Raw genomic sequence first — 21,941 nt, forward strand, 5'->3', positions numbered from 1 at the left:
ATATTAAAAAGGAGAGATTAAAAAATAGAAAAAATAATTGGCAAGAATATTCAGAAAGAGACACACAGCCACAAGCATGGAGATTAAGTAATTATATCATTTAGTTCTAGAAATGAATATCCCCCAAGTTCCTGTTTTGTCTCGATAGAGCAGCATACCTGCTGGCAGGTTTACCTCTGTCAGTAGGTGTTAACAAGCATTTTCTCTGCATTTGTTTCTTCTATGCCTAGTTTAAATTATATAAAGCATAGATGTTAATAGTAGTTTAGGTATTAGAATATAACTTTTTTTTCCTGGTGTATGTGAGAGTGAAGTGTTTTCCACTGTGGGTTATAGACCATAAACATCTAGAAACAATACACTTAAAGGTGAAAAGTAAAGTGTTTCAGTTTTACTTGGGTTTGAACATTTTCCACCCTAAAAAAAGGTGAGAAGTGTTGTTTTATATTTTTGCAAATCTCTTCAATGTCCAGTTTAACAGAATATAGCTAGTATTTTATACGTGCTCCTACAGTTAATCTGTTGACATAAATAAGGAAAATCTGGCCTCACACAGATATAGTTAGAAAATGGACAAGTGTTTTAATGAACTTTTCAGTAATTGTCTAAATATTATTCTTTGATATTATACCAACAATCAACAAGTGGTAATTTCTTAAAGGTTACTTATAATGTGGAATCTGGCTCTTCAGCTCTTAAATTAAAATCCATTTGTCTATCTTATACTTTAATATACCCACAGATGATATTGCAGCATTATGTACTAATCATTTGGAAAATATTGATTTAGTGAGTTAGGCAGATCTCTCATTGCCATATTTCATTATATGGTATTATAAAATCACATTCATTATTAGCATCACCGATCTCATCACAAAGGACTAAGTATTGGGAAGGGGTCAAGTTCATGGTGGCGATATCTTGTTTTTCAGTATTCTAATTTTTTGCTTGAAAACCAAATTAACAAGAATTACTATCAGTTTTCTTTATTGTCAGTTTAAAATTCACTTCAATTTTGATAAAATGTCTATCAAATATCCAAGTCTGAGTCATCTTACTCAAAATCTGTCACCTAATATTTCAAATAAAATTGATGTCCGTTAAAAAGGTAGCTGGTTCGGCTCACAAATAAAACAATCATAGAAGTGCATTTCCTTGAAACAACTTCATACTTCAACATGAAGGACTTTATGAGTATTTCTCTTTTCATCACATAAAATTTTTAAAAGATGTGTTCGTATCAACTTTAGTATCCTAGCCGTGATATTACAGTGCTGTTTTATAAAACATTACCATTGGAGTAAAACGGCCAGAGTACATGGGATCTCCCTATATAACTTCTTACAACTGTGTGTTAATCTACAATTATCTCAAAATTAAAAGTATAATTTTAAAATGTTTTACTCAAAGGTCAAAATTTAACAAAATTAAATTTTTACTATTTTATGAATAACATTCTTAAGTGGAATTGGCTTTTTTCTTTTAACCACAAGTCAGGGGAAGAAAAGAATACAATAACTAGAAGTACGATTTGGTGACACTGCCTTGATTCATGTTAAAGCCAGCAGTTTTATCCACGCTGCTTTTGCACCATCAGCACAAATTTCAGTGCAGCAACAAAAAGCAAGCAATGTCTTAAGTGTTATAATGAAATTTGTTTTGGCCATGCAGATCACTTGAAAGAGCCCCCTAACACCCTCTGACCACACTCAGAGAACCACTGATCCATAATAATAGGACAGAATTAAATGAAAGTTATATTAAAATTTACTGCAAACTTTTAAACTGGAACATTTCAATGGTGATCATAACAGGCTTAATGGATTTGAAGCAATATTCATTGTTTCATACTGTTTATCATCTTTTCTTTAAAAATTTCTCCATGCTTTATAGTCTACTACTTACCAGAGGATTGGCAGGATGGGCAGTGGTTGGTCTGGGGCACTTTTTCTGTCTGTTTTAAACATCTAGACCTAACACCTCAGGATATGAAATGGGGGGCACTAGTGGATTGGTAGTCCAGACACAGATTGAAAAAAATAAAAAATAAAAACACAAGACTGAGAAGACTTATCTGAATACCATGTCATGTTTGCCTCCTATACAGCTTCCAAATTTGCACACAGATTTTAATGCTAGGCCCCGACGGACAACTCAGGTTACCTGTCCCAATTCTGTCTCCTCTGAGGCAGAAGGCCTTATGTGGGTTTAAGAATCAGTAGAGGTGGGTCTGGACAGGGCCAAAGGATGGGACTTCTTTCTACCCCCTTCTCAGAACATTTCCAGGTCCTTCTGTTTGGTTGCTGCTCCACAGAAATGTCTCCCAGGGTTTGTATCTCTTTGAATCTGCTTGACTCTTCATACACCGGCAGTGCTCTTTTTTTTTTTTTTTTTTTTTTTTCCTGTTGAGAGTTTTAAATACTTCAGGGCAAAATCTTTTATTTATTTATTTTTAATGTACCGATTACACTGAAAACTGAAATATTCCTTCTAAAAGTTAAAAAGCAGTAAATGGTACACGTTTAATTTTGGAATCCTTTTTGTGACATGATTTTATGGAAAAGAATAATTAGAGTCTAAGACTCAAAGAGATTAAAACACAAAAGGTATTTTTCTGTTGTGAAAGAGTAAGGGCACTGGACCAGGGTTTACCACAGAGAAGGATAAGAAAAGCCATGGCACTTGCTCCATCTAGGATAATACTTCATAATTTTCCATCAGGTTCTGCTCACTCCACTCAAACTCAGATTTTGAACAAAAAGTAAAACTCTACACCTCACACTATTTGAGATAGTGATTCCCTAACACACTCCTTTGGGTATTGAAATTTGGGGACCTCTTTTATTTTCTTCCCTAAATTGAGAGTCAATGATCCAGGCACTGAATCTTGTACTTGAAATCCTGCTTCACCACTTTCTAAATACTCATATATTTTGTTTTCTTATGGTTTTAAATATCTATTCTAAACACCTATACACAGATAAAAAGATGTATGTTATTATACAATTCCTATACTTTCCTGCCCATTCTTGGAAATTTTTATTTTCCAAATAAAATTCACAATCATAGTCAAGTTTCATGAAAAAAACCTGGGCCTTGGGACAAAATCCTAAGTGAATTTGTGGGACATGGTCATTTTCAAAAAGAGAGTATTCTCAACCAAAAAAGTAGTCTATTTTACAACAGGTGGAAAGATTTAAACCAAATAATTACTAATGGGATGTTGTATGGTGATTCAAAGAATAGAAAGTAATTTCATTTTGTGCTTCTGTATATACGTGCACGTTTTCTTCGTAACACTAAATAACACATTTCTAGGCTAAATGCACTAGTTAATAAAAATAGCTTCAGTATGGATTCAACCTAGAAACCAGAGAGTGCCCCAGGAAGCGAGCAAAGGTACGGTATTTCCAAAAATGGACACCTCTTCCCAAACCTAGAGCTACAATAGTTACAGTCTTTCTTACCTGTCAGCCCTCTGTCTAATAAAATCTTCTACCCACGCACTATCTCTGTCCCCATGAGTTCACCATTTCCCAAGCTCTCCCTGAAGCTGACTCTGCTGGGTCATGCTCTGGGGAACTAAGATTAAATCAGCCATGGTGTCTGTCAAGCCTCTTGTTCGCAGAAGGCCAGGCAGACATTAAGAGATGAGCTCTAGAACTGTTGTTTCCTTAACATCCAGGTTACTGTGGAAGGATAGCTCAAGTATACTTGGGAAGTGACATTGGAATAGTGTCCATTCTCTCATTTCAACCTACTTAAGAAGTATTCTGCCCCATCAAGTTACCTGAGAGACTGTCCACAACCTCCATCCCCACTAGGGAAAGCCAGAGCTCCTGAAAATGGGCCAGCAATTCCTCAGGTGGACTAGAGACGTTGACCCTTACAGTTAACAGTCTCATGAGCACTCCCATCACACATAAGATGTCCCTGCTTTAGTGTCCGGCAATGGCAGATTTCTTACTAAAGCCACAGCCTTGGGTGTGACCTCTGGTGTCTCATGAAGGGTGACTATTGGCTAAAGGTTTCACTACACTCCTTGTACACTCAAGGTTTCTATCCTGAGTGTGTCCTCTGATGCCTGATGAGGTTTGATTTCCGACTAAATCCTCGCCCACACTTCCTACAAACATAAGGCTTCTCTCCTGAATGTATCCTCTGGTGTCTAATTAGGTGTGACTGCCGGCTAAAGCCCTGTCCACACTCCCTGCACACATGGGGCTTCCCCCCTGAGTGTGCCCTCTGGTGTGTAATGAGAGTTAACTTATCACAAAAGCCTTGCCCACACTCCCTGCACACAAAGGGTGTATCACCTGAGTGTGCCCTCTTGTGCCGAAACAGGTTTGGCTTCTGGCTAAACCTTCTGCCACACTCCCTGCACATGAAAGGCTTTTCCCCTGAGTGTGTCCTCTGGTGTGAGATGAGGGTTGACTTATCGTTAAAGCCTCGGCCACACTCCCTGCATACAAATGGCTTCTCCCCGGAGTGCGTCCTCTGGTGTGTGATGAGGGTTGATTTCCGGGTGAATGCTCTCCCACACTCCCTGCATACAAATGGCTTCTCCCCAGTGTGTGACCTCTGGTGTTTGTTGAGGTTTGACTTCAGGCTAAAGCACTGCCCACACTCCAGGCACACATAAGGTTTAACCCCTGAGTGTGTTCGCTGGTGTGTCTTGAGGTTTGATTTCCAGCTAAAGTGACGCCCACATTCTGTGCACACATAAGGCTTCTCTCCTGTGTGTGTCCTTAAGTGTCTAATGAGGTGTGACTTCTGGCTAAAGCCTTGCTCACATTCCCTGCAAACATAAGGCTTCTCTCCTGAATGTATCCTCTTATGTCTGATGAGGTGTGAATGCTGGCGAAAGGCTCGCCCACATTCCCTGCAAACATAAGGCTTCTCCCCAGAGTGTGCCCTCTGGTGTGTGATGAGGTTCGACTTCAGGCTAAAGCTCTGCCCACATTCCTTGCACATGTAAGGCCTGACCCCTGAGTGTGTCCGCTGATGTGTGAAGAGGTTTGACTTCCAGGTAAAGCCTCGTCCACATTCCTTGCACACATAAGGTTTCTCCCCTGAGTGTGTCCTCTGGTGGGTGACGAGGTTTGATTTCCAGGTAAAGCCTCGCCCACATTCCCTGCACACATAAGGCTTTTCTGCAGAGTGTGTCCTCTGGTTTTTGATGAGGACTGACATACTGCTGAAGCCTTGTCTCCACTCCCTGTACATATAAGGTGTCTCCCCCGTGTGTGTCTTCTGGAGGCTGAGCTGGTTTGACTCCTTGATAAAGCCTAGCCCAAGCTCTCCATATCTGATTGCTCCAAATCCTGAGACTTCTAAACCACACAGTATTTCCTCTGGGCTGGGCCCTATATCCACCACTAAGTTGTCTTCCTTGGCCCTTACTGGCTGTTCTTCCGGGGCGCTGGAGAACACCTCCAAAGTCCGGCTTCTGCTTTCTCTCCCACACACGGGCTTGAAATCTTCTCTCTCTTGAAGGTCTGCTTTGTTGCTCAAGCAGGTTTGATCAAAGAGCTGCTCCTGCTGCTGTTCCTGATCTTCTGAATAGGGTTTCCCTGGGTGGAGATGATTTCCTGCACGTAAACTTGAGAACAGCTGAGGGAGATGACTGAGCCACACACGTTGGCTGAGGGCTTGCTGACTAGAGAATGCTGGAGGACAGGGGAAACAAGGCTGAGTTTCCAGCTTTGATCCTGCTGAATAAAGAATGTTTTTAGTCAGAGCAGTCACGGATTGGGCTGCTAGGTAATTTTGCTTTGCCCACTGGTCATTCATAATATGTTTACATTACTGCCTCGCACTCAGCCACCCTTCCCAAGATCTACTTTTCATTTCACTTTATGCATTACATTTTTTATTGCAAAAATCTGCAAACTTGCTCAGTGGGCCAAATCCAGCCTGCAACCTGTTTTTTGTATGGCTACGATATAACATTTAAAATACCCAGTTTTCAAAGAAACAGGAAAGAGTGACTCACACTTAGGGACAAAAGAGATTTCAAAACTGATACTATGACTATATTCAAAGAACTAAAGAAAACAATGTGTGAGAAAATAAAAACAAACAAACAAAAAGAAAATGATGTGTTAAAAATTAAAAGCAAATATGATAACAACTTAAAATGGAGAATCTCAATAAAGAATAGAAACTATTAATAAGAAACAAAAGGAAATTCTGAAATTGAGAAGTAAAATAACTAAAATTACAAAGTTACTAGACAGATACAATAGCATGTTTGACTTTGTAACAGAACCAGTGAACTTAGAGAAATCGTTAGAAATTACCTAAAACAGTAGAACAGAGTGAAAGAGTGACTGAAGAAAAACAAAGAGCCCCAGAAATCCATAGGGTTTCAACCAACTTGACCAAACTGACATGTATGGAACACTTCATCCAACAACTGCCAAATGTATATTCTTTTCAAGTACACACAGAACGTTCTCCAGGACAGATCATACGTTAGGCAAAAAACCAAGTCTCAGTAAAATTAACAAGGTTAAAATTATACAAAATATGTTTTCCCTACCACAAAGGAATCAAATTAGAAACCAGAAAAGGAAAGAAAGATGGAAAAACCACAAACATGTGGAAATTAAATAAGACACCTCTAAGTAACTCAGGGGTCAGAGAAGAAATCAGAAGAAAAACTGAAATATATTTTGAACTGAATGAAAACTAAACCCAGCATAATAAAGTTTATGGGATGTAACTAAAGAAGTGATTAGAAAGATATTTATAGCTCTAAATGCCTGTATTAGAGAAAAATGATTCCAAATCAATCATCTAAGCTTCTATCTTAAGAAATTAGAAAAAGAGCAAATTAGGCATTAAACAAGCAGAAGAAAAGAAATAATACACATTTACAAAAAATTAACCAAATAGAAAACTATAAATGAATAGAGAAAATCAACGAAATTAAAAGTTGTTTTTTGAAAAGATCTATAAAATTGAGTAATCTTTAGCTAGAAGGAAGAAAAAATAAAGAAGACAGAAAACACCAATTCAGAAATGAAACAGAACATCATTACTGACCTCACAGAAATTAGAAGGGAGTATTATAAAAACTTTATGCCAACAACTAGACAACAAAGGCAAAACAGAAAAAGTCTAAAAAGACACAAACTACCAAGACTAACTCAATAAAAGCTAGAGTATCTGAATAGACCTGTAATAAGTGACAAGATTGAATTAGTTAATTAAAAGTCTTCCCACAGAGACAAGCCCCTGTCCAAGTGTCTTCACCAATATTTAAAGAAGAAATGATACAAATCCTTCACAAATTCTTTCAGAAAATAGAGGAGGAGAGAAAATCTCCCAACTCATTCTACGTAGTCATTATCCAGATACCAAAGCCAGACAAAAATATCAAAAAGAAAGTGAAAAAAAAAAAAAGTAAAATACAGATCAATACCCCTTGTAAACATGAGTGGCAAAATCCCTAAAAAATATTAGAAAACTAAATCCAGCAGTAAGTCAAAAAGAATTATACACTACAGTAAGGTGGAATTTATTCTAGGATTGCAAAGTTCATTTAACATCTGAAAATCAATTAATGAAATAGATCATATTAACAAAATAAAGACAAATACTACATGTCCATCTCAATAGATGGAGAAAATCCAATACCCATAAATAATAAAAACATTCAACAAACTAGGAATTGAACTGAATTTCCTCAACCTGATAAAGGGCATCTACATAAAACCTACAGCTAAGATCACAGCTAACATCATACTTAATGGTAAAAGGCTGAATGTTTTCCCCTAAGTTCAGAAACAAGACAAAGGTGTCTGTTATCAACAACTCCACTCTACACTGCACTAGAGGTTCTAGCCAAAAAGCTAAAGAAGGAGGAGGAGGAGGGGAGCAGCAGAACAAGGAAGATGAGAAGAAAGAAGTTAGAGACATCTAAATTGGAAGACGTAAGCCTCTCTTCCGTTTACAGATTATATGACCCAGTATGTACAAAATTCCAAGGAATCGTCAAAAAAGGGACAATAGATAAGCATTGTATTTAGTAAGGTAATATGATAAGAGCTCAAAATACAAAAATCAATTGTATTTCTGCATACTAGGAATGAACATTCCACAAATGAAATTAAGAAAACAACACCATCCACAGTAACATAGGTAATAATAAAATATTGAGGAATAAATTTGACAAAAGTTAACATAAGACATGTAAACTGAACATTTGAAAACACTGCTGAGAGAAATTAGTCCTAAATAGATAATCATAGATTAGAAGACTCAATATTATTAAAACTGTGATTTTCCCTAAATTGATCTATAGATTCAATGCAATCCCTAACACAACCAGAGCCGGATTGTTTTGTTTTGTTTTGTAGAAACTGACAATCTGACTCTAAAATTTGTGTGGCAATTCAAGAGACAGAGAAGAGCCAAAATGATTTTGAAAAAGTTAGAGGATTTACACTACTCAACTTTAAAACTTAATATAAGGCCCCAGTAATGAAGATAGTGTGCTATTGTCATAAGAGGCATAGAGATCAATGGAACAAAATTAGGAGTACAGAAATGAACCCTTAGATTTACAGTCAATTGATTTTTGACAAAGGTGCCAAGACAGTTGAAAGAGGGAAAGCATACTCTTTTTAACAAATACTGCCAAGACAACTGAATATTCATATGCAAGAAAATTTAGAATTTAGACTTTCACTTCACTTGATACATAAAAATTAACTCAAAATGGATCACAGCCCTAAGTGTAAAAGCTGAAAGTATAAAATGTCTAGAAGAAACCAAAGAAGAAAATCTTTGTGGCTTTGGGTTAAGCAAACTTCTTAGTTACACCACCAAAAGCACGATTCATTAAAAAAAAAAATTGTTAAACTGGACAGCATCAAAATTTAAAACTTTTATGCTTGAAAAGACACCATTATGAGACTGAAAAGACAAGCCATGGACTTGTCTTTTCTCTGAAACTTCATTTTAGTTGAAAATAATTGAAAATCCTATCTGATATAAGACTTGTGTCTAGAATATGTGAAAAACTCTTACAACTCAAAAAGAAGACAAACAACCCAACTTAAAAATGGGCAAAAGAACTGAGTAGCAGTTTCACCAAAGAAGACATGCCAGTGGTTAACGAGCACATGAAAAGATCAACATCACCAGGCATTGGGGAAATGCAAATTAAAACCACAGTGAAATACCACTACACACTCACTAGAATGTATATAATCAAAATCGGAGACAATTCCAAGTGCTGACAAGGATGTAGAGAAACTGAGACCCTAATATACTGCTACTAGAAAAATGTAAAAATAGAAAATAAAAATATGACAGAAATGTAAAATATAAATGCTAATAAAAATGTACAGCCACTTTGGAAAATAATTTTGCAGTTTCTTAAAAAGCTAAACATAAACACACCATACAATCCAAAAATTCTGCTCCTAGTTACCTACCCAAGAGAAGTGAAATCATATGTCCACATCGAGACTGGTACATGACTGTTTCTAGCAGCACTATTAACAATAACCAAAAAATGGACACAATCCAAATGTCCATCAACCTGTGAATAGGTAGACAAAACATAGTATAGCATATAATGGAATATTACATGGCAATAAAAAGGGATGGATTATTGACACATGCTGCAACATTGATGAACCTCAAAAACACCATGCTGAAAGAAGCCAGTTATGATATTTTTTGATACTATTTATATAAAATGTCCAGAAAAAAGCAAATCTATAGAGATAGCCTATCAATGGTTTCCTGGAGCTCAAGTGGGAGATAGATGCAAATACATCCAAGGTAACTTTTTGGAGTGATGGAATGTTCTAAAGTTGGATGGAAGTGATGGTCACACAACCCTAAAAGTTTACTAAAAACAATTAGACTATACACTTTTAAGTAGGTTATGGTATATAAGTTATACCTCAATGAAATTGTTAAAAAAGCAGGAGCCATGAAATTGTATACTTCTAAACCATCAGTGCCATCATAGACAGAGAGGTTTTGGAAATGGTCTATGTTAAGAGAGACTAAAGAGGGTTGACATGTAAATGCACTACTGGATCATGTTCTGGAGAGGAAAAAGGATATACTGTGTCTACTGACAATTGTAATATGAGAGGTAGATCACAGATATTAGATAAAATTATTGTATCAAAGTTAACTTGTTTCAGATTTACTGAAGTTGATAACTGTACTGTGGTTACATTAGAATATTACCAGTCTTAGAAAATCTTTTAACAAACATCAACATATGAGCCTACACATAGACATACACATATGTACATAAATATATACTCATACACATGGTGGGGGGAGAAGGGAGAGCGCACACGCCCATGACAAAGCAAACGGTAAAATATTAATAGTGATTTTGTCATGCCATTTTATATATATAATATATATACCATATATATTTATATATATACATGCGTGTAGAGGATATAAAAGGTATTCTTTGCACTATTTTTATTCTTGTAAACTTTCTGTAATTTTGAAGTAATTTCCAAATATCAAATCAAAAATAAACAGAATGAAGCCCATTTCTGAGAATGGCAGCAGACTGAATTGGTATCCCCTGCAAAAAAACACCACCAAATGAGAGGCAGGGAAGCTTCCTGGTGGAGGAAAGAGACAAGGCAACCAGGAAGGTCCCTCCATCAACTGAAGATGTTGTTCTGGAAAGGAAGTCACACCAGGCAGCCTTACTGGGGCCTCAGGGTCTTAGAAAGAGCTCCCCCTAGTACTTGAGAGATGTCTCCTTCTTTCCTACCTGCCACGCTGTGGATGGTCCAACTCCCCTGTGTCATACTCACCTGGGCAGAGTCTCAGGAGACTTTGTCTCTCCTCTTTCCAGGGCTCTTCCCCTCGCTCCAGCTGAGAAATGAGTTTTGGTTTGGAAAATGGAATTTCTGCTCAGAAGGAAAGAAAACAAGGAGACTCTTGGTTGTGGGCTCAAGGGGCCACCCTGGAACTCAGAGCCAAAATGGGGAGGAAACCCAGAAGGTGGTACAAAGGACCTATGAATAGTGAACTCTCTGCAGTAGGAGGGTTGAGTGAGCAAAGGTGACTCCATTCAGAAAAACAGCATATTAACACTTGATAAATGAAAATCTCCTGAGTTTGGGGCAAGATGAAGTTAAAAAAAAAAAACAAAAAAGCCCTAGCCTTGGGAAGGAGACCTGGAAATGCAGGGTGACATATACAATACGAATAAATCTACCTGCTTTCAACTCTACTAAATACAGATCTAGTCTGAGGAAAAAGATAAATTATTGTTTTTAAGTCCAACTCTAAGGCAAAGCTGCTGTGTAAGGAGCCTTTCTTCCTGGTATACAGAAAATCCTCTGTGGAGCAGATTTTAAGTGCTAAGGGAAGCCATTCTTACCCAGTGAGATCAAGTGGCTGTAAGTCTCCATCATCACCTCCCTGTGCAGGGTCCTCTGAGCAGGGCTCAACAACCTCCACTCCTCCTGGGTGAAGTCCACAGCCACATCCCCGAACGCCACGAATGCCTTTTAACACAAAACACACCCTTGCTCATCCAGGAGTCCACCTTGCCCACACCTCAGGGTAAGGGATCAAAAGGCTTCCCTGAGGAGGTAGAGAAGATTCTAGACCTTACTATGGATGGTGAATGAAGGATGACAGAATGCACTACTCCAAAATATGCCACTTTGGCATAAGGATTACTTTGCACTGAATTAATAAGCAGACACAAGGAAAGCTCTCTGCCCTCCATTTGCCTAAAAGCAGAACATAAATTTATAAAAGTGTCTCCCCTCCTCTCTACCAGGAGGACAGAAATTAATCCCCAGGGACAACTCTAGACCCTTATCAGCCAGAGATGGGCGCCAGAGAATCTACACAGTAAATCTTTAATAACTAGCACTTATCTTCCATTAATTCCCACAATTTTCTATCCTAGAAGTGCAAAGCCCTTTTCCTTTGTCTTGTCACTTCTCTAAGGAGTTATTGTTCTTTTGTTAAGATGATTAATAAGCTCAAGTTCTAACCACCTCTTTCAAGTTACCCATCACCACGTACTCCCATGTATATGCATGATGCACATGCTAATAAGCTTCTCATTGTTTTTCTCTTGTAAATATGTCTTTTGTCTAATTCACAGGGCCCCAGTCAATGAACCTAAGATGGGTAGAAGAAAAATTCTTTTTTCTTCTACCCTACATGACCTTGGTGCCAAGAATTCAAAGACCATTATTCTCCTATCTCCATCCAGCCAACATCATTAGGGCACCTGTCACTGTCAACGTCCTAGGTTCGATGCTATGAGGGGTAAAAGCAAAACAAAAGTCCTTTCACATTGGGAGCTTTAAGTCTAGGCAGGAAGGCACCACACACACAAAATTAAAGGGAAAAAATAATCATCTTGCTTAGTCTGAAGAATTTAAGAGACTACTTGCTCTAAGCATTTATGTTCTACATGAAGCAGCTCAGCCTCTGGGGTGGGGAACCCACCTATCCCCAACGAGTTTACCCTTAGGCAAATTAGTTAACCTCCCAGCACCTCAGTTTCTTCTTCTGTGATCTGAGAATAACAGTGCTTATCTCCCAAGGTTGTGCTGAGGATCCGATGAGTAGAGAAACGTAAGGACTCAGACAACTGACTGCTCCACATAGGAAGTGCTCGGGCGGAGGGGGACCTCCCTGGCCGCTCTGTGTGAAATTCCATCTGCTCATTAGGATTCTTATTCCCCTTTCCCACTTTGCTGCATGCCCTTAACTATAGAAATTGCATGTGTTATTCACCTTTATTTTCTGACTCCTCAGTAGACTATAAGCTCCATATGCATTACTTACTACCATTGCCCCAGTGCTTAGAACAGAGCCTGCAAACACTAACCAGTCAAGTATTTTTAGATGATTTCACATGCATTTGTTATTGTTATCCCTCTGTGACTTAGAAAGCTATACACTGGAGGGTGGGAATATAAGCAGTCCTTGGCATGAAGGTTTTGGTGACATGTCTTAGCTTGAAGGTGTGTGGAAACCAAGCCCAAATAAACTAGGATTTTTTCTAGCCCATGAAATATTTTATCTTTTAAAACAGGGCACAATCTGCAGTCCACAGATAGATTTAGTTTGACCCATACATCGCTTTAAAACTTTTTAAAATATCAATTATATATTAGGAGATTTCTCATAAAAAGCTCAGCTTACGGGTCATTTTGAAAAATCCGTAAGTCTGACCACTCTGGGCTCTGCACTTCTTCACAGCCACAGCTGGCTGGCTGGAGGTGACCTATGCTGGGGGCCCGTTAGCCTAGGCATGCTATTGGCAGACAGCTACAACTCCTGCCTTGTCAGTTTCACCCACTTAGGTACATGCCTGGTCTCTTCGGTGATTTGATTTTGCATCCCCTTCTCAGAATACCTTCACTCCTTGAGGGATGACACTGTACCTCTCAAACTAATTCCATGCTGTGCCCTCCCCATGGCTCTTACACACGTGGAGGACCTTCCCCTAAATTTCCTGTCCCCTACCAGCTGTTCTATGCTGGCTGGGCCGTGGAATGGTCTTAAGACACCACTCCCACCTTGCCCCCACCCCTACAGTAACAGCAATCCCAGAATGCAGCCTGCCTCAACGTAATTAACCATAAAGAGCACAGAGAGGATGAATAAGAGCTATGGTTCCCACTCCTCATCCCTGATTATATTTTAGAGCTAACTGTGTGGTGTTTTAAATTATGGGTTTCTGGGTCCCACCACAAATCAATACAATCAGACTCTCTAGGGGCAGGGCTTTTATATTATACTTTTAAGGGCTCCTAAGTATAGTCATGGTTGAGAATCACTGGGTCAGAGGACTCTCAAGAGGCAGAGGATGCTGTGGGATAGAGAGATCAGAGAAGGTTTCCTGAGAGGGAAGTATGATCTTGATCTTAAAGGCCAGGCAGGATTGCAAAGAATCAAAGAGAGCGAGGAGGGCTAGATACTCCAGATAAGGTGTCAGGATGGGAAGAAACAAAGAAGAAAAAGTGGCCAGTTGCAAAAGAGAGCAGGCAGGTGGTAGCAGTCTACAGAGAGTCTGAAAGATCAAAGGAATATAAATCTCTATCCTTTACTGTGCATTTAATGCAGTATTTGAGTATTACCCTTGAACTGATGGTAGAGGACAGCACATGTGGACAGACAGGTGGTAAAGCACACATAGCAAAATACTCATTGTTGAATCCAGGTGGTGGGTATGTGAGTGTCAATGGGCGAGTCTTTATCTTTTTTTATGTAGGTTCAAAGCTGTTCAGAATTAAATGTTAGAGAGAAAAAGACTATTCACTCATTCAGGTATCTGCCTAGTCCCTGTGGTGATCTGATCTTACAATCCTTTTTCAGAATGAACATACACACACATACGCACCCATATCTTGAAAATCTCTGACCAAGGAGCTACGTTGGAGACCAGCCTATGTTACTTCAACAGGTTGAACACAACTGGTATTCCTGCAACTCTAAAAAAATTCATGGTTTCCTTGTTTGCTTGTCTGCGAACCATGCATGTGTGTGTGTGTTGTGGGCGGGGGTTGGTAAACACTAACTGTATGTTCCATTCCAGATCTCTCCCACTGAGAAGCAACACAGCTAGAGTTGGGGAACTAAAGTCAAGAGGAGGCCTCACTGGTGTAAAAGTAATCCATCCCCTTGTCAGCTGAAGAATGGATCTATTAGCCAATGCTAACCAACAAAGTCACAAGACGCCTGCTCTAGGATTCTAGCAGGAGACTTCTTCATTTTTAAGATGGAGTAATGGGAAGCCAATACTTTTCCTAAGGCTCATAACGTGGGTGCAGATTACCCCCAAAGAGGCAGCACAGCTTAGTGTACTGGCTTAGAGTGTGGTCCCTGAACACAGTGCCAGCATCCCTTGGGAACTTGTTAGAAATGCAAATTCTCAGGCCCCACCCCAGAAATTCTGGGGGTGGGGCCCAGCAATCTGTTTTTAACAAGCCTTCCAGTAAGGCTTGTTTATGGCTCTGATTCACAGTAAAGTTTGCAAACTACTCAGTAATTAAAAGCACACTCTGGAGACAAACTGTATTCAAATGACAGTTCTTTTTCTCCCATGACTTTGCATCAGTAACTTAACATCTCTGTGTCTCAATTTTCTAACAATGGATATTATAATAGTATTTACCTTTTAGGGTTGTTGTGAGAAATAAAGTCTAATTAAATAAAGTTGCTACTGGTAAACACCCTACGGTTCTGAGGGGAACCAGCCTAGATAAGGCTAACACTGTGGAGAACAGAGTTTAGTGGAGGAGTAAAAGAACCCCAGCCTTTGATAAGCTTATGAAGCTAGAGGACCAACCCTAAAGTGTCTCCTTGCTATATGTGAGCTAAGTACTTACTGTTCAGAATTGCCTAAGTGGGGTTTCCTGTTGCCTGCAACCAAAAGCAACCTATCTGATAGATCGTTATACTAATGGCCCCATTGAATCATGCCTCCCTGCTTCTACTTTTTATGCCTTTATACTCTTTCTCCTCCTAAACTAACTCTAGGCTTGCCATGTGACGTGCTTTATCCAATGGGACATTAGCAAATATAATGCAAGCATAGGTTTGAAAGGCATTTGGGTTTGGGGCTGGGTTTCTTTCTTTCTGTGCAGGAAACCTTGAGGCCACCATGTAAAAAGACTGAGTCTGCCTCCTGAAGAGGCCAGAGAGAACCAAGAATGGAGACACCTCAGCCAACCAGCCTGTCAACCCCCAGGCAAGTGACACCATATAGCTCCAGCTGAGCAGCCACATGAGCAAGCCCCAGTAAATCATAACAACCACTCAGCTGTGCCAAGCCTAAATGGTGACCCACAAAATTGTGAACTAACAAATGACTTTGTTTTAAGCCCCTAAACTGGCACATAGAAATGAAGTGACACCATAACGAATACCTGAAACTTTTAGCTTTGGGACTAGGACATGGCAGAGGCTGGGAAAGCATCCAGGAAACTGATAGCAAAGGTTGGAAAAATAGTAAACAAACTGTTAGCAGAGGCTAGAAAAGTGGTGAGGAAACACTATGGCAGCTTGAAAAAAAGGCAATGCTTGCTATGTATTAGTAAAACTATCTCCTGCATTAATTTAAAATATAGAAAAAATACCTAATGAATTTTCAGGTCTGGCTAAAGAGATCTCCTGAAAGCCAGTTAAAAGCTTCAGCTAGATGCTTCTAGCTACACATGATAATATACAGAAAGAGAAGAGCAAAAGCAGCAAGTAAGCAGTTCACAAGCATAATTTAGACGAAATATACACAAGCCAGGACTTGTAGGTTGGAAAATAAAACTATTTTACATCTCCAGTCTCTCCAGCCAGCAAGAGTCTGAAGAAAAGAAATGGCCTCAGGGTGAAGATTAAGAGTTTGGCTGAAAGGTCTAAATTTTATGACGTCTGAAACTGTTAAAGTGATGCCTAGCAGATTCTAAACTAGACAAAAGGGCTTCTGAGATTCTTACAGGTATTGTCCCACAGCATCGACACCCCACCCAAAGATGAGAGATCTGGAAAAGAATTATATTTTTGTTTAATAGAGTAATATAATCTGATACATGGGAAACCCAAAGAGTTTTTAAAGAAGTTGTATCAGCTTGACTAAAAGGACTAGAGACAGTTCAAAATGAAGAAGCCTCTTATGTGCCTCCAATTCCTCCCCTTTTTGAATAGGAGTGTCTACTGCAGTTTTCCTGTCTATGTCTCACCATTTTATGCTACGTGAGTAGTTGGGGGTGGAGAAGAACAAATAACTTGTCTTTTTAGTATGTCTTGGACTGAAAGGAGTCTCACTGAAGAAGCCTTAGCCACATCCAGACTGATATACATATGATACTGGACTTTGAGACTGAAGATGAAATTTCCGGGGATCCTGGGAGGTGGGTGAGTTTATCTTACACATGGGAAGGATATGGATCATTGGGACCAGAGCATAGTTACAGTAACGAATCCCAGTGAATAAGGTCTCCCTGTATCTACACCCTTGTGTTAGTCCCTTCCACAATTCTGGACTTGGCCATGGAACTTGCTTTGGTCAAAGGGACATTAGTAAACGTAACATAACCTGAGGCTTAAGGTGCTTGTTCATTGGGGTTGTCCTCTCTCTTGCCGTGTAGGGAAACCCAAAACCATCATTTGATTAAGTCTAAGCAGAGTCTCTAGAACAAGCCCAAGCCCACACAGAAAAGAACCAAGAAGAACCAATGCACCCTAGTCAACCAGTCTGGTAACTGTCAGGCATGGGTGGTCACTCAGCCCCAGTCAAACCACCAGCTGACTGCAGCAACAAGAGCCCAAGTGAAACCTGCAGAACACCCATCTGTGCCCAGCTCAAAATACTGACCTATCAAACTATGTGCTAATAAATGATTTTAAGTCAATAAGTTTGGGGTAGTTTGTTATGTAGCAAAGGCTAACCTATATACTGATAAAGGAGTCTTGTTATATGAAAAATACTTTGCAACTAATATTAACCTTGATCTGCTAAGAGATCCTCATGCTGTCAGAAACTCCTAAAACAGATTTAGAGAGCAATAAATTCAGTCCTTCCATTTCTCACTCACTCTCGGGCATGAAGGCATTAGGTTAAAGAGGATGGATTCATCTGAATGACATGAATGGTTATTTCTCTCCCATTTCCAGCCAAATGCCTAAAAAATGAACTTATCTAAAAGGTATATATGAAATTACTCCACTGTGGTGGCAATAAACACACTTCCAGAATGAATAATCAGAACACGATGTCATAAAGAGAACACTGAGAAAATCTGAAATGAGGACTGTCCTGAATATTAAGATGCTGTTGTGAGCCACAGAAGGAAGGCTTCTGAACAGAAAAGCGATGCTATTGCAGTAATGTTTGGGGGAAATGAGGATTACAGATGTAATGGGTAGCAAAGGAACATATCACCATGGGGAAACAAATCAGGACATTATGATGAACATTCACATGAGAGAAGAAAAAGATCTGCACTGGCAGGTATACCCTGGGAACGTAAAACTGCACGATGTAAAGCAAAGACATGGTGGTGGAAGAAGGGAATCTCAAAAATGGAAGAAATAATTGATAGGGTCCAAGGTTTTAGAACAGGCAGGGTTCCAAAGCTCCAACTGGTGTGAGTGCCCACTGCTTTGAAACACCTTGTCACTTTTTTTTTGAGAATAAATACAAATCTATAAAAGAATTTCAAGCACAAAGTTGGTCATAGAAGCATTATTTACAGTTAAGTATTGGGAACAAGTTGAATGTTACCCTATATTGGGAAATAGTGGATGGGTTCATCCATTCAAAGCACTTTGTAGAAATCACTTTCAGTGGGATAAATGTTGGCTGTTCCTTCACCTATTTAAAAATGGGTCTGAGTAGATACACTGTCTCTAACTTTAATACAATATGATTTTATCATTAATATCTACCACAATGTATGTATGTAGGGGCGTGTGTGTATGTACATAAATTAAACCAAATCCCAATGATAAAAGAAATCCAAAAATAACAATGGAAGGCTCAATAAGTGTGCAGGCTGTGCTTTAACACATCACTGACTGTGGTCTATCAAGTGTTCTGTCCAGTAGATATTCAGCAAATTTTTTCGATGGAATCAATGAAAAAATGCTAAGAATTAGTAATATCATTTGCCTGCCAGCCCAACTCACTTGTTACATATCTAATTTATCCTCTCAGGCAGTGATAGCTAATATCCTACTGTATGTTTGCTTAAATTGTTTTCTGTAATTCAGATGTCATGCATATCAGACTACCTGGAAATCCTCCCCAACCCCCTGAAATATGTGGTTAATTATATGCCTCAAATAACATCAAAACAAACAACAGAAACTCCTTTGTTACTTAGTTCCTTCGAATTAATTTATTTTAGGTTGTGGTTCCTCCAGGCACCAAACATTTCATGTGTGCCAGGTACGCCTTGAGGCACAGAGGATTCATCTTAAACAACTTATCCATTCAAATGCTTGTGCACTTTGATCAAGTTTTCATAATATCTTTTTTTTTTAAGTATCAGGGCAAGAAAAGTCAGCTGACACAAATTTTTCTGGCTTTTCCCAGAAAACCAGAATGCTTCCCTATTAACATTAGGAGTGGTGAAGAAAGTACCCACATAAGATGATTCAATGTTACCTTAGGAAATGCCCTGACTTGGATTTCTTATGCATTCTTGGCACTAACACCTTCCAAATTAATGAAACACTTTACAAACAAGAAACAAAGAACTCTCAAAGTTATTCTGATAACACCCAAGAAGTTATAAATCTCTACCATGGGAGGCCAGGATTAAGAATAAATCAAGATCTCATTTCCTGTCTATATTCTACTCTGATTTTTTGGATGAGGATAGTGAAGGCAGATCTGAAATAACCAAGTTAATGCATATCAAAAATCATAATAAACCAGCCTGACAACTGTGTTGGCACTCAATAAATGTTAGTCACATTCAGTTAAGTCAAGGTCTTCAGAGTCACCATGCTCAGGGATTAGAAAGTTTCCCCTTAAGTCCCTGTATGCCTATATTATTGATTTCCTTAAAGAAAATCCTTTCTCAACATCCTTCAAAACTCATCTTACTCAAAGACAAAGTCTACACTCCTGATCCTGGCACTCAATCTGGCCACCCAGACTCAGAGCTGGAAAATGAAAATCCTTCAGGGACCAGACAGGTAAAAAAAATGAGAGAGGCAGGCAAAATGTTAGCTGTCAATGGTTTCAACTCCGCAGGACCTCAGTATGAAGGATACTATGGAAAGTACAAACAGACTCTGCAGGACCTGTCCAAATGATGAAGACACTGCTCAGCTCAAATGTCCTTACAGAGTACAGTGCAATTTATTTTCAAAGAGGCAGGTAATCTAGAATTTTTGGTGAAATCTCCCCATTGCCAGATGCTGAAAATGCTCTCAAATGTAAAATCCAGGTCAGACCATATCAAACTCCTCTCTGCTCCAAGGGTGGACAGCTAGTTTGTATCTTCACAAGTACATATCCAAAAATAAACGTAAAATAAGTCCTTTGGCCACTATAATCTTCCCACACTGTGGCAAGGGTAGTGTGCCCAGTGGCCCAACCTCAGACTAATCATTCTTTCTGCCCTCCTCCTACTGGTACGTCTTCACCAACTCTCCAATTTACCAGACACTCAAGGGTAGTTCAGACAGCCCTACTTCTCCTGGAGGTCCTCTCTAGCCACTGCAGGCCACTGGTTACTCCGCTGTCCCTGCCTTTCATCCTTATCACTGGACAACTAGCCTGGATGTCCCTGTATTTTCATCTAAATTGCTCCATGTGTGCTGTTCACAATTAACTACTTTCAGAATGCCTTAAGTATGGATGGAGCAGAAGGAAATGTTGAGGGGCGATTCCATGTAAGATGAGCCACTTCTCCAGGACCAGGAGTCAACTTTGTCCAGTACCAACAAGGCAGCTTCCAGAGCAAGAAAAGGTAATGGATCCATCCTCTTGACAGCCAAGATGGAATTTTACGGAAATTCTCACCTCTTTCTTGGCTTTCAGGAGCCTCGAGGCCATTTTCCTGGTCTCCTGAGTGCTCTCCCTGAAGAAGGGCAGTCTCAGAAGGCAGATCTGAGGGTGTGAAGAGAAATGAGAAGATGCCTAGTTGGAAAACCCCTTCCCAGTGCAGGCGGGGTCTGCTCCAGAGCCCCATTACTGGAGATTGGGAGTGTCACAGAAATCGCCGGCACAAGCCAATTCCCATCCAGAGCTCTAGAGAAAGGGCCCAGGGTGACGGAGCATCCTCAAGCTCAGCCCCAAATTCTGGCCGCAGTGAAGCCCATATCCCCCAGCAGAGGAGAAAGGGTTTGTCTCTAAACCTGTGGGCTGGAGTGAAAGGAAAATGGGTGGCCTACGGATGCCTACAGGAGAGCGCCCGATTTCGGAGGTAGCCTGGGTCCCCGTGAATAAAACGGGGACAAGCATAGGGACGTGCTGAATGGACGAGGCTATGACTACAGGGCACTCACGGAACGCGGGATACACGGTGCGGATCCTGAGGCCGAAGCTCGGGAACCAAAAGAAGAGGTGTGGAAAAGACCAGAATAAGATCTACCCCACCGCCATCCAGTCTAACGGGCTGAACCCACCAACCGGAAGTCTTCCTCTTACGCCACCTCCTCCCGCTAAGGGGAAAGCGGAAGGGAGGGCGGAAGTGGCCGCAAAGGCCTCTGGAGAGTGTAGTCTTTTGGATGTAGAAGGGGCCGGCGAACAGGCTTCTCCAATACACGGTGACTGACATCTGCACTTACACAGCCAACTTTAGGAGCCCATTGTTAAGATGCCCAGACCGCGAGGTTCACAAGTTTCTCCACCAAGGGCCAATGAGATGTGCAAACCACGAGAGCGTCGCGGACACGCCTGAGGATTCTAGGAAATGTGGTCCTGGCGACCGGTGTTGCGGCGGCAGGTGGCCAGACTGTACGCACTGACCTTCAGCGGCGCGCATGAGCCGCTGGGGCACCTAGGCTCCCCTACGCAAGTCTCTGCCCCGAGTTCCCTTTCTGGAGTTGAAACTGAGGTCAAGACATGTGGGGCCTGAGTCGGTGAGGGATTGGGGTGGGAGGGTGAGCGCGGCTCAGAGTAAAACACTTGGGGGATAGGGCAGGGCGATGATGTTATGCTGGGACTGCCTGATAAGGGCGGACTTGCGTCCCCGCGGGAAGGACGGTGTGCCATTACGGATGGGGAACGCCTACGCTGTTTTCGGAAAGAGTGGGATTGGCTGGATCCAACTCCTGAAATGGCAGTGGGAGTGGCTCTCGTCACGTGTCCCCGGGATTTGGAAGAGTACAGAGACTAGACTTGAGGCAAAGAGCAGAAGTTGCCCTGATGGTAGTAGTGTAATGAAGTCCCAAGGCTTGATCCAGAATTCCCTGGGGTTGTTATTGAAGGCTGAGGGTCAGGTACC

At 40.3% G+C, this 21,941-nt stretch overlaps 1 protein-coding gene across 3 annotated transcripts; it reads right to left on the reverse strand.

Annotated features, from left to right (window-relative positions):
* Positions 1-970: 970 nt before the first annotated feature.
* ZNF875 (zinc finger protein 875) lies at positions 971-21,146 on the reverse strand. 3 transcript variants are annotated; one of them, XM_045523554.2, is made up of 5 exons: positions 21,001-21,146; positions 20,516-20,602; positions 11,390-11,516; positions 10,818-10,913; positions 971-5,714 (listed from the first exon to the last, which is right to left on the reverse strand). In XM_045523554.2, exons 2-5 carry the CDS (start codon positions 20,546-20,548, stop codon positions 4,060-4,062), a joined length of 1,911 nt encoding a protein of 636 aa, XP_045379510.1. In that variant the 5' UTR covers positions 20,549-20,602; positions 21,001-21,146; the 3' UTR covers positions 971-4,059. The 3 variants fall into 3 exon arrangements, with proteins under 3 accessions (XP_045379510.1, XP_045379504.1, XP_010962012.1); XM_045523548.2 differs by lacking the exon at positions 21,001-21,146 and adding an exon at positions 9,450-9,556 and having other exon boundaries at positions 20,516-20,984; XM_010963710.3 differs by lacking the exon at positions 21,001-21,146 and having other exon boundaries at positions 971-5,711; positions 20,516-20,563.
* Positions 21,147-21,941: the final 795 nt, after the last annotated feature.

The sequence above is a fragment of the Camelus bactrianus genome, chromosome 9, assembly GCF_048773025.1.
Source record: "Camelus bactrianus isolate YW-2024 breed Bactrian camel chromosome 9, ASM4877302v1, whole genome shotgun sequence".
Lineage (NCBI taxonomy): Eukaryota > Metazoa > Chordata > Mammalia > Artiodactyla > Camelidae > Camelus > Camelus bactrianus.